The sequence below is a fragment of the Oreochromis aureus genome, linkage group 12, assembly GCF_013358895.1.
Source record: "Oreochromis aureus strain Israel breed Guangdong linkage group 12, ZZ_aureus, whole genome shotgun sequence".
Taxonomy (NCBI): domain Eukaryota; kingdom Metazoa; phylum Chordata; class Actinopteri; order Cichliformes; family Cichlidae; genus Oreochromis; species Oreochromis aureus.
Window position 1 is genome coordinate 25,222,514 of NC_052953.1, and position 15,631 is coordinate 25,238,144.

A 15,631-nucleotide genomic window follows, 5' to 3' on the forward strand; every position below is an offset into this window, starting at 1 on the left:
CAATTTGACTGAGCATCTGTGCATGGAGAGATATTATACCGTTAGTGGCAGAAGTTGTAATGTTTCTACAGTTCCCTCTGCCAGTCTCTGATAATTGCGCTGCTCTTAGTTCCTTGAGAGCACCTTTTAACAAAAAGAAACTTAATAACAAAACAAGTTTTCATGTTTGGATGTCTCAATGAAATGCTGGTTAGTCATATAGTCATATACTTTTTTATACTTCTTTTATACTTCTGAAAATTATTTTAGTGTGATTATAAAAACAGATGAAATCATAAACAAGTAATAAAGAAACCAGGAAGTTCCCATGTTTTACTATAAAGAGGCACGTGAAGGTCTGGACTGAAAGAGAAAAAAAGCCAGAAGCTGCTGCATTTGATTGTCAGAGGATGAGCTGCAGTCTAAAACAGGCCACTAGATGGCACAGAATTTTGTAGTTCAGGAACTTGGACTTCACATGTGTCTGATGTTCTGGGTCCTTTTCTATTCTATTGCTAAGAGTGAGCTGCTTAAAATCAATCTGCCAATCTCTGATAATTGTGTTGTTCTTGGTGCCTAGAGGGGACTGTTGTTGTGTTATATAAATTACACTGAATTGTTCCTTGTGCTGCTGCTGGTCTTGTGTAGTGTGGAGGTGTGATGGGGATCATCTTCAGGTTAGCTGTGTTAGTGTGTTGATTTTAGAGATAGTAGTGTGGATAACCCAGAGCGGGTGCCTAACAGGGTTACATGCTGGCTAGTATCATTGACTGTGCAATGACACTTTGATTACAGATGCTGGTCTTTCACAGGTCTGTTAGGATTTTCAGAGGGGGCAGAGGAATGTTAAAGCCTCTTTTTAAGTGGCACAGTCAACCTATATAGACTATGAAGTATGAAATACGCCTCCTGTTAATGTACTGGAGGTGGAGTCACTGTGTCGACCTCACGCCCACACACCCACTGGACATGACCGCAAACAAACATCCCTGCACTTTTTACGTAGCCAGGCTGCTCCAGTATTAATGATCTTAAGGTAAATACAACCATGTAGCTATAAATAACAAGACAAACATGACATCACTCTGCAGCTCCTATTGTTAATCCATTAGTTAGGTTGGCCAGTAGTTATGTACTGTGTTAAAGGCTTGTTGCTAGATAGAAGCGATGCTACACACTTGTGTTACTCTCACAGTCTATATACTTGAATGATATGTTACTGCTTTTTGTTATCCTGTTTCAGACAAAGATGACATCAGCTGCACTCACCACAGAGGTCCAGACTTACTCTTAATATCAGAAGTATTTGGAAATTAAATGTTGTCCTTTGAGATTTCAACATAAGACTTGGGATGATATTAAACTAAAGATTTGATAAAAGCAATTACAAGATATGTGAATGTGTCATTAATCTGTATTCTATTATTTCAGTTCAAACAATCATTGTGAAACCTACTTCCTTGTTGTTTAACAATTCTGTGTGTATCTGTTTTTCTTTGTTGCTTCAATTTAATAAAAAAATATTTTTGAGAAAAAAACCCCTAAAGATTTAAAGCTTTAGATCCAGATCGTTCATATCATTTAACAGCACCACTCAGAGTCCACATTATTATCAACAGTTAGATTCATCCTGGGGGAAAATGAGTGAGGGAGACTATCGGGCCACGTTGGGTTTGCTGGGTCCGGAGGTTTGGAGAAACTTCCTCCCTTTCATCAATCATGTCTCATTGCGGGTGTTCTGTTTACACACCGGGGCATACATCGTGTCAGAAACATCAGGAGGACTCAAGCTTCAAGTTTCAAGTTTTACAGGGACATGCTATCTTTCAGAGTATCCTCAAAAGCAGTTGTGGCAGATGCTTCTGCCTTGGTCGTGCACATTATCACACATTTTCATTATCTGTAGAATATTCACTCATATAAACCAAATCAGCCTTTCATTTTGGATCATTACAACCATCACAGGCAAGAAAGAAAGTAAATTTGGAGGAGAGTTAACAGAGGGAGAGAAAACTAGACGAGAAGAAGAGGGCTAAAGAGAGAAAAGGAAAAAAAACACAGAATCTCCTTCAACACCCAAAAAAACCAGCACAGAAACCATGGAAACAACCAACATATGCATAAATAACACTGACAAAGTTACTGAACATTGCACAGTACTAATAATACAAGATATTCTAGAGGCAGCAGCAGACAGAGATAGTGTGTGTCTGTGAATGCCTGTAGTTTTGCATTATTATTGAACTTTGATTTTAGCCTTTTGGTTTCTATGTTAGTTGCTCTGTCTCCCGCTGTTCTGCGTCCAGTCTGTGTCTCCATGTCTGCCCTGGTCCCACGTCTCTGTGTTCCCACTGTTGCAGTGTCTGTGATATCATAGCGTCTGCTTGTGAGTCTGTGTCTGTAAGTTCAGTCGGTGTTTCCTGTTTTACTTTAAAGGTCTTTGTCTTATTTTAATGTGTTTTGCTTCCCTTGTCTCGTTAGGCCTGTTGTGTTTCCCTCCTGTCTCCCATTCCCAGATTGCTGCTCTGTGTATTTAAGCCCTGTGTTTTCCTTTGTCTCTGTTGTGGTCTCCATCTTACTATACTGTGTTCTGCTGTTCAGCCTGTTTTTGTTTTGTTTATGTTTCCGGTTTAGTTAGTTTTCTGTTCTTTTGCTGTGTAGCATTAAAGCTGAGTTCACATTTGCCTCCGTGAGTCTGCACATTGAGTCCTCTATTCCTGCCTGCACACAGCCTTCATTTGACATAAATCCCTTTTACACATAAAGTATTTATGAATAGTAGTTTATTTAGGAATATTTATTTATAATTCTTTATATTGTTCATTAATTTATTCATGAAAATAAAAAATAATTGTTTTGAATTAATGAATTTCTTATTGCATGCTTTATTGTACAATTAATTATTCAAACACAAAATGCGAGATTGTTTGTAATCTCTGCTAACCACAACATGACCTGATCGCTGGATTTAAAGTTTAGCTTTTTGCTTTAGCATCATTATCCCTGCGATGTGCTGACACAACTAAGTGTTTGAAAATGCTCTTGTGTTTCAAGCAAGCTTTTGTTTTCAAGCTACTCGGTCTCATCTTATGTGATGGCCTCCATTTATTTACAGTTCAGTTCAGTCATGACGGCAATTTGACTCTCTTGTTATTCTTTAAGGTATGTTTAATCAGTGTTCACACGTGTAGTGTGGACAATTATTTCTTTATCCCCCAACATGTTCTATTTAATATGCACTGTTATTGATTCATTTCTTATAGCAACATCCTTAAAAACACATTAGAGAAGAAAATATTATGATTGAAACAATGGTTATTTATTTTTTCTTTCCATTGTCTAAGAACCAACATTATAACAATTTTAAGACAAAATGAGTTTATGAAAATCAAACATTGCTTTCAGATTTATACCAAAGTATAAAATATACTGTACAGAAAATTTTTATTATAATACCATTTTACATATTTACATACATACATATTTTGCACTTAGTGCAATATTTTGTCTCGTCATATACTGACGTAATTGCAATATTTACATAAAAAAATTCCAGACTAACATCTTTACATGAATTTAAGGACATTTCATCATGCTGGAACTTTTACATGTTTGACAAAACAGAAAAACCAAACATGATGAAGCTTCATAATAAGTGCTGTTCGCTGTGTGTCAGTAGTTTATATTTGGTGATTCTTGGCTGGTGTGTCAGAGCTTAGACCTCTATAAACCACCTCTCCTTCACTGATGGAGCTCTGATCTTGTGTCGACACAGCGGGCAGGTGCCAAACTCTTGACAGACTCTGGAGTCGCAGTGTTTACATAAACACCGGTGGCCACAAGGCAGTGTGATTCTGGCCTCCTTCACCATGCACACCACACAGGCTTTATCTGTGACCAGATAAAGAGAGACTCCAATTACAAATGCAACATTAAACATATGTCAGACCACACTATTTCACTGATCACACTCTGTGGTCAGAAATGTGCGACGGAAATCAAACGGTAATGTTTGGAGGGACTGTTTTTACCTGCTGGGATTTCCATGTCAAGACAGGACATGCAGTCATCACGTCTGAAGTCTGAAACATCAGGAACTGAACCAAAGTGACTGTAAGCATCAGGTGAGGTGAGCGGTTCAGGTGCAGGACAGGATCTTCTAGTGCAAAGGAGCTTTGTTTTTTTGGAGCCTGCAGCACAGACAAAAGCATATTTCAAGTTATTCAATGTTTATCAGTGTCAGAGCATATGAATTGCTCTGCCTTCACAGAACAGGAAAAACCTGCTGTAAGGCAAATATAACTGTGGTTCTAGTGAATTTACCCAGGAGCGAAATGGAGCGCGTCTTCCCATAAATGTCTATCATGGCCCACAGAGGCTGGCTGAGATCCACTCCTGTCAGCCGCTTGCGCTGCCTGTTGTTGACAGCTACGTATATGCTGCCACCATGAGAAACCCAAAACTCCAGCTCTGAACCTGCTCGGCAGTACGATTCATGCACAGGCACAGCCCAGTGTCCAGGCTTGTCAGTGAGGTTGGGGATGGCCAAGCAGGGCAGGGGCAGAGATCTGGCTGAGGGTGGCACAGTGGTAAAGCCCACACGCAGAGCTCCCTCCCAGTTGGTCGAATCCCTCTCCACTCTCAGACGAATCCTCTCCTGGACCTTCACTGGACGGCTGCTGAACACCAGCCCATTCTTGAAGGTGTTCTCAGTCTTCTCAGCGAGTCGACCTCCATGACTCAAGCGAACCTTTTCTCCCATAGCATGACGGTGGAAGTTCAGACGACCGAGACAAAGCAGACTGCATCTGTGTGACACCTCTGACTGAAGAACTACAAATTATAAAAACACACAGTTATGAATGTTGATGTGAAACCTTGTTTATTTCCCAAGAATTACTTCATAACAACAATCACAATAACAACAAGTGACCCTTACATTTGTGATGTGTAGGAACCTAACAGCTTTGTTTTTTAACTGAAATGAGGTTTAAAATTTTAAAAAGTTCAACAAACATTTTTTTCAATTTAAAGGTCAATTGGTCATTTCGCAAATTCCTATAATTCTCATTCGAAGAAGAAGAAGAAGAAGAAGAAGAAGAAGAAGAAGAAGAAGAAGAAGAAGAATGTTATGAGATTCTATGTTTTTATGTGTTTTATTCTTTGTTTTATTATCTTTTAATATTCAAGCATATTGTAAAGTGTTTATATATTTCACAGAATTTGCTGTACTTTCCCATGTCACAAGATTCGATATATTGCTCCATTGTCATGCAACCCGACAGTGAACTCTGCAATACATATAGTTTAAGCAGGAAACAGATGCGGGTCACCCAGACTACAATAGAAAACGGATGAGGCACCTAAACCACAACAGGAAAACAGATGCGCGACTCCCTAACCACAAAAGATTAAGTCAGCGCCACGTCTTTTAGAAAGAAGCAGACACACACGCACATATACAACTGTTGGTTTAAAGGAATTTGTAAAAGAGGAAATGTGACGTATTTGCATACGCGATGTAACCTATAAATAAAGAACTGTGCCTGCACTCAGGGTGTGGGTCTCGCCAGAGTCCTCACCCGCGTGCGTGAGTCTCGTCAGAGTGCTCACCCGCACGTTAATGTTATTACATTCTAACTGTTTGAGTGTCTTTATTCAGCCTGAAGAATGTCTTATTGAAAATAAACTCTTGACATTTAATTGGTCCTTCGAGCCGGATTTTGGACATCGAATTATGCTCCAACAGAGTGACCTCGTCGTTTCCTGACATCGTGGAGAGCCCGCGCTGAAGTCTGTCGACAGCCTCTTTCCTATGAAAGAGAAAAGACCAACTATGTGAATTCGGGGTTGGCCAGCGTTCTTAGTAAGAGGTCCACGATCCTGGGGAACGAGGAGGAATCTCTGACCGGCACTTGTATCATCATAACCAGGTGAATATTAACACTCAAAGACACATCGCAAATAATCGTCTTTTAGATTGACACTTTTCCAAGGGAAAAAACTCGTCCTGTAGGGACTGGCAGTTGAAAAAGAGACTCGCTTGTAAGACGAAACTGGCAGTCCAGAGGTGACTCGTTTCGCAGCAAAAAAAAAAAGCTGGTAGTCTAAAAGACTCGCTTGTAAGACGAAACTGGCAGTCCAGAGGTGACTCGTTTCGCAATAAAAAAAAAGCTGGTAGTCGACAAAATTTACTCCGGGAGTAAATGGGAAAAGGAAAGTGTCAATTAAAATAGGATTACACTGCCGCGTATGTGAATTGTTTGTATTTAAAAAGAGGAAGTGAGTGTCATTTGAAGAGGGACAGTAGGACCCTACACCACTTCTATTGTTTTCCTGTGTCGACTGAAATACTGGTGAGGAAGGGAAAAGGTTGCGCTTCATCGCATAAAATTAAGGCCGCCCTTGACATTAGGACAAGGGTAGAAGGCTGCCTTAATAACCTCCCCTAACTCTAATACCAGAGAAGGTCACACAGTTCTGTTTGTAGTATTAATAACACAAAATCAAAATGGGAAATAAAACAACAAAACTCACTGCTGACGAGCAGTGGCTAGAAAAAAAGAAATGTCCAGGCGCCGGACAAATTAGTGCATATAGATGGAGAAATCCAAAGAAAACCTAAATGTCCCACGTGGGAGGAAAATGCATTAACTAAATTATAAGAAACCCTCCAAGCAGAAATAAATACTGAAAAGGAAGCTAAAAAGAAATCAAAGCATACACAAGAGTTGTAATATTTTAAAGCATGGAAAGAGGAATGAAGTGGAATAAACAAAAGGTTAAATTAAGGTTAACTTAAATTAAAGCAATGAAACAAAATTGGGAAGACAACCAAGCTGAATGAATAGAATGCGTGAAACCAGATAATTCACACAAAATATATCAAATAAAAAGAGGGATGCATAAGGCATATTAAGGCTGTGTCATTGTTCAGTTAAGGAAATGTCTCCAGCTTGGGAAGGTGTGAAGCTGCAGGTTCACACAGACCCGTGATGGATACATAATAAAATATAAACTAATATACTATTGTATATTAGTAGTAAAGTAGTGTATTGTGATATACTATTGCTGTTATAAAAAGGAAAAACAATACAATGATAACATTAATAATGACATACTATTAATAGGAAGAGGCACTTCAGTCAGTTATGATGCGAGGTGGAAGATTGTTAAAAGTAGTCTGATTCAAGCTTAAGGTTTGCTCAAACTCAGTACAATGATATAGGAGATGAAGAAAATAAGGAAATAACTACACTAATCAGGTGCATAGAGACACTTGACCTGCTTGTAAACCTGTCATCTTAGATGAGACTTTGTTGAGATGAAGAGCAAACCTATACTAACAACTAATAAGCCAAACCCTGTATACAACAGCTAAAGCTACAGGTTTGAGAAGCTGAATAAAATGAATTAAATATGTGGACACTACCAAGCTGATGAGCAAGTTACACATTTTTTTTTATTTTTATTTGTTTTTTAGTGCAGAAGCTGCATATTAAAGGTCACACATGCAGCTGTCTGTGAGCTCAGTTTTTTCCTCACACTTCTGCTCTGTTTCTGGCAGCAGGGTTATCTGTTTTGTTTTATGTGACAAGGCTGAGAGATTAAAACTTAGTTTCTTGTTTTGAAAAAAAAAAGGAAAAAAAGAGAGGTTTTGTGTTTCTCAGCCAAGAACAACTACAATTTCATTTTCTGTCTTGAGACAGGATAATAATAATAATAATAATAATCATAATAATAATAATAAAACAAAGAGTGATGTTTTGTTTAAGTGTTGAAGCAGGCTAATACTGCAACATACCGTCTAGTGCATGATCTGCGAGCAATATATGAAATCATCTTATTTATCTTTAAATAAACTCCAATTATGGAGACCTGAAGTCACATGCTTAGGGCACACCCTCAGGTAAAGGCAGAAAGCTACTAAACAAAGAAAAGAAGCTATACAGAATGCGCCACAGCCACAAAACTAAGTATTCACATTCTTTCTGACTCTTTGTGAGCCTGAGTTATGACCTTGGCTCCCTGTTTTTCTGCCTCCACCAAGGGTGGGGTGACGCTCCGTGGCTCTTTACTATCACAAAAAAGAAAAGAGAGGCCCCTACTCTCTGAATACAATATTCTCTTCATAACTCGGCAGTATGAAATGTCATGAAACAGTGTAACTCACTCACAGTAAATCAGCAGTATAGGATAATACAAACCTATCTAATAAATCTAATGATTTTCAAATTCTTTTAACTAAGAAGTATGATGCAAACTAAAACTACATACTGATTACACAAGAAGTATGATGTGGCCTCCAGCAGTATTATGATTCACTCATTTTGATTACAGGTATAATGTAATATATGACAGCATAATAATCTCACAACTGCTACAAGCACATTTGCCTTTCTTAACACACGCGAGTGAAAGGCAACTGTTAAGAAAATGCCCTTTTGGGTGAGACAGTCCCAGAGGCCCTGCATGCAAGCGTGCTAACACACATACATGCAATGAAGAGCAGCTTACACTAGAGCACACACTATATGTGCGCCTCTATATCTCACATTGGTGTTAAAGCAGGAAAAACTTAATAGTTTTGTTATCAACTGCTGAATTTACCCACTACTGACATTTAACTCTCCAGCTTGCAGGACAATAGGTGAAACGTTTGTGAAAACAAAGAAGGAAAAATAAAGACACAGAGAGAGTCTGGTATGACCAAGCAGTGATCAGACAATAAATTTAGTTGGTAATACAATAAATTGTGAGATGCTTTCTGCTTGATTGATGCAACACAAGTAATTTACTGTATGGAGGAAATTCTCTTTTGTGATAATCTTTTGAACGTGCATTTCTGTTGACCTGTCAATTTAGCGCATTATAAGCTGATATGCAAATTAGTTGATTGATATTAGATTTGAAAAGTAACTGTATTATAAAATAAGTGAATAAGATGTAACAACGGTTGAAATTAGTTTTTTGTTTCTAGTGTGTGGAGAAGGTTTTATCATGGCACACATCTGTTTACATGGGAGGAAACTCCTCATGTGATGCGACATTTAGCAATTTGCAAGTGTGCAGCACATCAGAAGAATGACTATGAAATTACAAAGGGAAACAATTTTACTGACAAAGGATGAACAAAAAGCAGCTCCCACAGCTGAGCAAAAGAAATGGCTGAAATGCGGAGCGAAACTAAAAGATGACTTGATGATTTGTGAAGGAAAACCAATACTTCCAAAATCTCTACACAAAACAGCAGCCTTAGTGACACATGGAGTTACTCTCCATGCGTCAACAGGAGGGATAGGAGATATAATCTCCAAAACACACTCTAAATTTCGAACACACTCTAAATTTCGAAACTTCAGAAAAATGCTTATGTAACCATTTTATTCCAACATATAGCATCCCCACTCTGATAAGATCAGATAATGGGACACACTTTGTCAATGAGGTAATCAGCAAAGTCTCTGAAGCACTAGGATTCAGCATCAAATATCACTGTGCTTATCATCCTCAAAGTGCCGGCCTAGTAGAAAGGACAAATGGCACAATAAAGCAAAGACTAAGAAAATGCATGGAAGAAACAGGAAGACCGTGGCCAGAGTGTATAGGCCTAGTAAAAATGTGGATGAGATTAACCCAATGTTCGCAGAAACTGACACCATTTGAAATCGTACACGGTAGACCTTTTCCTCTGCCCATCACCAGTGAACCAATAGACAAGTCAGTTAGAGAAACAACCCTAGCAGAGTGGATGACAAAACTGCTAGAGAATAAAGACATAGTTTTGAACAACCAACTGCCGAGTGATTCTTCTCCAGTCTCTTCCAGGTTGAAACCAGGCGACTGGATCCTGATCAAGGTTCTCCAGAGGAAAAACTGGAGCTCACCGAGGTGGGAGGGCCCTTTTCAGGTCCTGCTAACGACGCCAACAGCGTGCAAGATCGCTGAAAGACCTTCGTGGATCCACCAGAGCCACACCAAAAAAGTACAAGGGGACACAAGCCCAGACGCCAGTTCACCTGTCATCTAGTGATCTGTAAGTGGAGGAGAGGGCAGATTGGGTATACCCGCCCTCTTGACTTCTCGCTTTCAGTCAACACACTAGGTGATCTGGTGAACTTGGTCGACCTGAAGAAACCCCATTGTAGCTCGAGCACCGACCTTGCCCCACCTGCCCGGTAGAGTAACAGGAGATCAGTCCGACCTGCAAAACCAGAAGAGCAACCCATCACTCAAGTAACTACTGCAGACACTTATAAACAATGCCCGACACAGATGTGCAAAATGAACATTCAGACATTTCAGATGAAGAGGACCCAGTCTCCAACAGGACTCGACGACGATGCTGGTCAGAGGAATGCCAATTAATGACAATCATAACATTATGCTTCCTTTTGTAATTTCGATGTTTCTTGCAGTAGCCATAGTAAGCATGAATTTTGCCTGCACAAATGACCCCTGTAATCCATATTGTCCAAAAGGTTACTCGCCCACAACAAATGACTCAGACCCATGTAATGAACGGTCACAAAACAGACAGTAAGTCGTGAAAACGCCCACGAAATCACACCTACAACCCCAAAAGGTAACTCATGGTATGATCAACTTAATGCATCAGCTACTGATGCCAATAGAATAAATTGTGTGGTGTGTGCAGAAGCTCGCCCAAAATTAAAGATAGTCGGCTACCCTATCCCAAATGGTTCATTAACAGACGGAAACGGGGTGGGGTGGGGAGCCTGGTCAGCAACTATAGGTAATAGCGGAGCTAATATGACACAGGTACATCCGCTTGATTGTCTATTAATGCATAATTATGTACCCCATAACAAAACTGAAAGGGCATTCCTTGTAAACCTACTACAAACTCTAGAAACAGTAATGAATACAAGTCTGCGTGCATGTGCTCCAAAAGAACCAATAAAGAACTTAATAACACTTCCGGTCACACCGCCCGAACTAGCCCATAACATGACCATGGTCTGCCTATGGAGACTTAGAGTCCCAGAAAAGCAGGGTGTATCTTTTGTTTATCCAAATAAGACACTGCAACCGGAATCTTCCTGGCACAAGCTTATAGCCCGATAGCAACTGAGGAAGAAGAAGACTGTGTGTAAGAATTTCTTGTACTTAACATGACGTAGCAATTGAAAATGTGCAAACAAGTGATTGTCTACTGAAGCCTATGAAGTACGAGTGAAATATATTAACAACAGGAGGGAATGTTATGAGATTCTATGTTTTTATGTGTTTTATTCTTTGTTTTATTATCTTTTAATATTCAAGCATATTGTAAAGTGTTTATATATTTCACAGAATTTGCTGTACTTTCCCATGTCACAAGATTCGATATATTGCTCCATTGTCATGCAACCCGACAGTGAACTCTGCAATACATATAGTTTAAGCAGGAAACAGATGCGGGTCACCCAGACTACAATAGAAAACGGATGAGGCACCTAAACCACAACAGGAAAACAGATGCGCGACTCCCTAACCACAAAAGATTAAGTCAGCGCCACGTCTTTTAGAAAGAAGCAGACACACACGCACATATACAACTGTTGGTTTAAAGGAATTTGTAAAAGAGGAAATGTGACGTATTTGCATACGCGATGTAACCTATAAATAAAGAACTGTGCCTGCACTCAGGGTGTGGGTCTCGCCAGAGTCCTCACCCGTGCGTGAGTCTCGTCAGAGTGCTCACCCGTGCACGTTAATGTTATTACATTCTAACTGTTTGAGTGTCTTTATTCAGCCTGAAGAATGTCTTATTGAAAATAAACTCTTGACAAAGAAGAAGAAGAAGAATGCAAGTTTTGTTAATAGATGAATTGCCATATCAATTGGATTAAAGAAGCTACATATGTCAAGCTGTTTTTAATACTTCATATCAAAGTTAAATTGTGCAAAATGCAGCCAAACTTTCATGTTCATTTTAACAGTACAAAAGCAGATATATAAATAAGTCAGAATAAAACGAGCAAACTCTTGCACTTTTGTTTTTGCAAAGCATGCGAAAATCTGGATGTCTTCCAAGCTGAAAAGCTAAAGTCGTTGCAGAAAGTTGCATTTGTTTGGTATGAGTTGTCTGACTTGTAAACTTAGTCCACCAGACGTCCTGTCATTATTTGACACTTTGCTTTGTATTGTGTTGTCTTAACAGTGATACTAATTCTTAAATGACAGACTAGTGCTGCAATGGAGCGTTTGCTAGATTTGGGCAAATTTGCAAAATCTTTTGAGGGCCAGTTAAAAGACGAGCTGCAGCATTCGGCACCCTCTTACTGTGTATTACAATAAGTACCTAAACAGCTGTTATGTGTTAATTTATGCAACTAAATATCAGCTTGATAATGATTCATTTATCAAACTGAGAAATATAGTTCTCTGTAAAGACTTACCAGAATTCTTGTTTTTACTTTCTCTTGCCATCTTGGAGATGTAGAAAAAACTTGTCATACAAGTCCTGATGCATGATGAGGTTGAGTCCTCAAGTCAGGAGTGTTGACTGCCTTTAAATCATGGACTATGTGAGGTTTGAAAACAGAAACACACCCAGACAAAGGGGAGGGGCAGAGGGACGCACCAAAGCTTGGAAAAGTACCTGAAGTGTTCAATAACAGAATGTTCAATAACAGAACTGGTTATCAGTCATTTCCTCTTTTATTGTGGATTCCCAGTTTCCTTTCCAAACTTGTTAGTTTAGTATCTTCTCTTTGTGCATTTCCCTCCAGGAGTTTGTTATGTTTTTAACCAGCTGATTGCCATTTAATGTGTACATGTAACATCTCTATGGCTCTTCTAGTTTAAAATGTCACATGAGTCTGATCTTGCAATCACTGATCACAATAGCAAACTCAATAGAAAAACACTAAAACACTCAAATTGAAACATTTTTTCTATTTTTTATAGTTACATTTAATGGTTTATAATAATAATACAAATTTGTTTTTGAGTTGGTGATATACTTCATATGGCTTTAGCTGGATAAAACACACTACGTATTCAAAATCATTTCTTCGTATTTATTTAATAAATGTAAATTGTGCAAAATATATCCAGAGTTATCTGTTAGCAGTGTAGAAATAGTTAAACATGTAAATAAGTCATAACGAAACTAGCAAACTCTTGTGCTTACACTTTAGAGAACAATGTGAAGATCTGGACTTCATCCAAGATGAGAAATTCAAGTCAGTGCGGGAAACTGCAGCGTTTGTTTGGTAGTCTGAGTTGCAGTCGTACTCCACTAGATTGCCTGTGTTGATTTGTTTTGCAGGTGTGACACACCCACACGCAGGTACCTTGTCTGTGTTTTGTCATCAGCAATGTTCCCTCTAAGCTGCGCACGTGCGCAATTGCGCACTGCTGGCACGGTCTCTGCGCACAGAAAATCTGCGTTGTGCACAAAAAAAATCTAACCTGAATTGAAATTAAAATAAATACGTTAACAATTCTGTTTTGCAGTGTTAGTCAGTAAGTGACTGGCTGCTCCTGTATGGGATTAGAACGATGCCACCTTATCCCATAGTCCAGCCAATGATGCGATTCACATTCGTATACGCAGCCAATCAACGTCGTTGACAGGCTATGACAGCGTCCTTATGTGCCGTCACCGGAGTTTTAGCTAGCAAAGCGGCGTGGCTGATGTGCAGTGAAGCCACATTAATGACAACGTGTACAACCATTGGAGATGTGAGCAGGACAGACGGAACAATTGACGGAAAAAGTGTGGACTTTATACCAGTTTTTAAATTGTGTTGATAGGCCACGTAAAACCAGAGTTATGATAAAAATATCTGCAATGTTTGGTTTTCTTCCTGAATACTGTCGTTGTTTATATTTACTGCGGGAAGAAACGGTAAAAACGGCGTTTTATAAAGAAAACGCTCGAAAGCACTCTCCGCCTGTGAGCAAAAACAAAACCAAAAAACCCCACCCTTTCCTATTGGTCGAAAAAAGTACCGTGTCGACCAATCAAAAAATGATATGGCAACGTGGCATCTAGTTGTTAAGAAACGGGGGGAAGTTTTAGGGGTGACGGCGGTGTTTTGATATGTGAGAGATTTGAGACGTTTAGCGCAAATCTTGTGTAGTTAGTGTGTAGTTAGTGTGTAGTGTAGTCAATAGTTTTGTTGGTGTGTCAGAACAATGAGGCGACTGCTGAATGTTACAGGTGTTACAGGAGTGACACATCTCCTGTTGTCAGGCCTGCAGGTATCAGGCTGTTGTTCTCCTTTATCTCATAGTGGACAGAAATGATTTTTTGGAGTGGCACAAATAATGTGTGTGGCATCAGATTTGATGCAGAACAGCTGATTGTTCTGTAAATAGTTTGAAATGTTTATTTAAAAACGCCTTGGCTGCATTTTAAAAAATAGCTGCAAAAAACTTTGTTGTTTGCCAAACTGAGTTACTTTTTTGAAGAAGTAACTATATAATTAATTGCCCAACATTGGTCATTATATACTGTATTTGGCAGACAGAGAGTTACAGACTCTCTCCCAGACCACAGACTCATTATACAAGTCAGAGCTTTATGAAAAAAAAGAAAGAAAGAAAGAAAGAAAGTTGTGTTTTCAAAATTGGAGTTAAAGTTATTTTTACTTCCAATAGTGTTAACATACTACACAGGTCATGAACAAGATTTTTTAAAAATTTTCATTGTAAGTGGGCTAAAGCGGTTAATTAAAAGTAGTCTAACATAAATGTAAATGCTGTAATTTGATTATTTTAATAAACCATGTAACTTGGATGGATTCGATGCTGGTGTGACCACAGTGCACACGTCTGATGTCGCTCACAGTGGTCCAAGGGATCGCTCAGGGAGTTTGTGTGTTCGCTCAGACACATGAAAAATTAGAGGGAACATTGGTCATCAGTGACAAGATTTTCATTTTCACAGAAACATAAAGTTTGTAGTTTCTTTTTCTTATCGCCATCATTTAACGCCTCAGTGTGCAGCTCATTATTAGCACTCTTTCTTTGAACTCTAATTGCTTTACGGCACTTTGCTGCTTTGTAATGCTTATGTTTGCAATGTCTTGTTTTTGTGTCACTTAATCAGAGTTTCAGCAGTCGTCTCTTTCTTTCTTTTTTTAAAACAAACTATACCAAGAACAATATATTGCACGAAAGGGTATGGAGTGAGCTGTACAACACACTTTTTTAGGGGGGGTTTAACCACGCCCCTACGACTACAGCCCTTGCCTTTCAAGGGGAGTTGCTTGTTGCACTAAGTTCTCATGTTTTGCTATTCTCTCACCTGTACCGCCTCTGTGGTTTCCCCCATTTGCCATGTTGTTCTTTCCATAGTGACATATTGCTGCTGTCGTTCTAATTTGCATGTTTTTTCTTTTGATTTGAAGTTTGAGCATGTTTGTTTTTTCCCTCACGTTCATGCTTTCCTTCTCTAGTTTCATTTCTTTCCTCTTTTTTTTTTTACACTCTCTCCATGTTTTAGATTTTTTGCCTGTTTTTTGGTTTTCAGGCTTCATCTGCTCCTCCCGAATGGTTTGAATCCACAAAATGACTGAACGGACCATCCCCTGGATTTAAAGTTTTTGAATTTTCCAAGTGTTTGGAGTCCTGAATCCTTTTTCCAAGTGGGCATACCGACATTTCTGATTACTTTAATCCAAATCTAAATTCT

General features: G+C 39.0%; 1 protein-coding gene across 4 annotated transcripts; it reads right to left on the minus strand.

The window, feature by feature from the left end:
• Positions 1-2,946: 2,946 nt before the first annotated feature.
• On the minus strand, positions 2,947-13,213 carry LOC116335700 (E3 ubiquitin-protein ligase NEURL3-like). 4 transcript variants are annotated; one of them, XM_039621156.1, is made up of 5 exons: positions 13,121-13,213; positions 12,384-12,494; positions 4,303-4,812; positions 4,011-4,169; positions 2,947-3,870 (listed from the first exon to the last, which is right to left on the minus strand). In XM_039621156.1, the coding sequence occupies exons 2-5, from the start codon at positions 12,439-12,441 to the stop codon at positions 3,695-3,697; spliced, it is 903 nt and encodes a 300-aa protein (XP_039477090.1). In that variant the 5' UTR covers positions 12,442-12,494; positions 13,121-13,213; the 3' UTR covers positions 2,947-3,694. The 4 variants fall into 4 exon arrangements, with proteins under 4 accessions (XP_039477090.1, XP_039477092.1, XP_039477089.1 ...); XM_039621158.1 differs by lacking the exon at positions 13,121-13,213 and adding an exon at positions 9,999-10,183 and having other exon boundaries at positions 12,384-12,771; XM_039621155.1 differs by lacking the exon at positions 13,121-13,213 and having other exon boundaries at positions 12,384-12,771.
• Between the last annotated feature and the right edge of the window lie 2,418 nt (positions 13,214-15,631).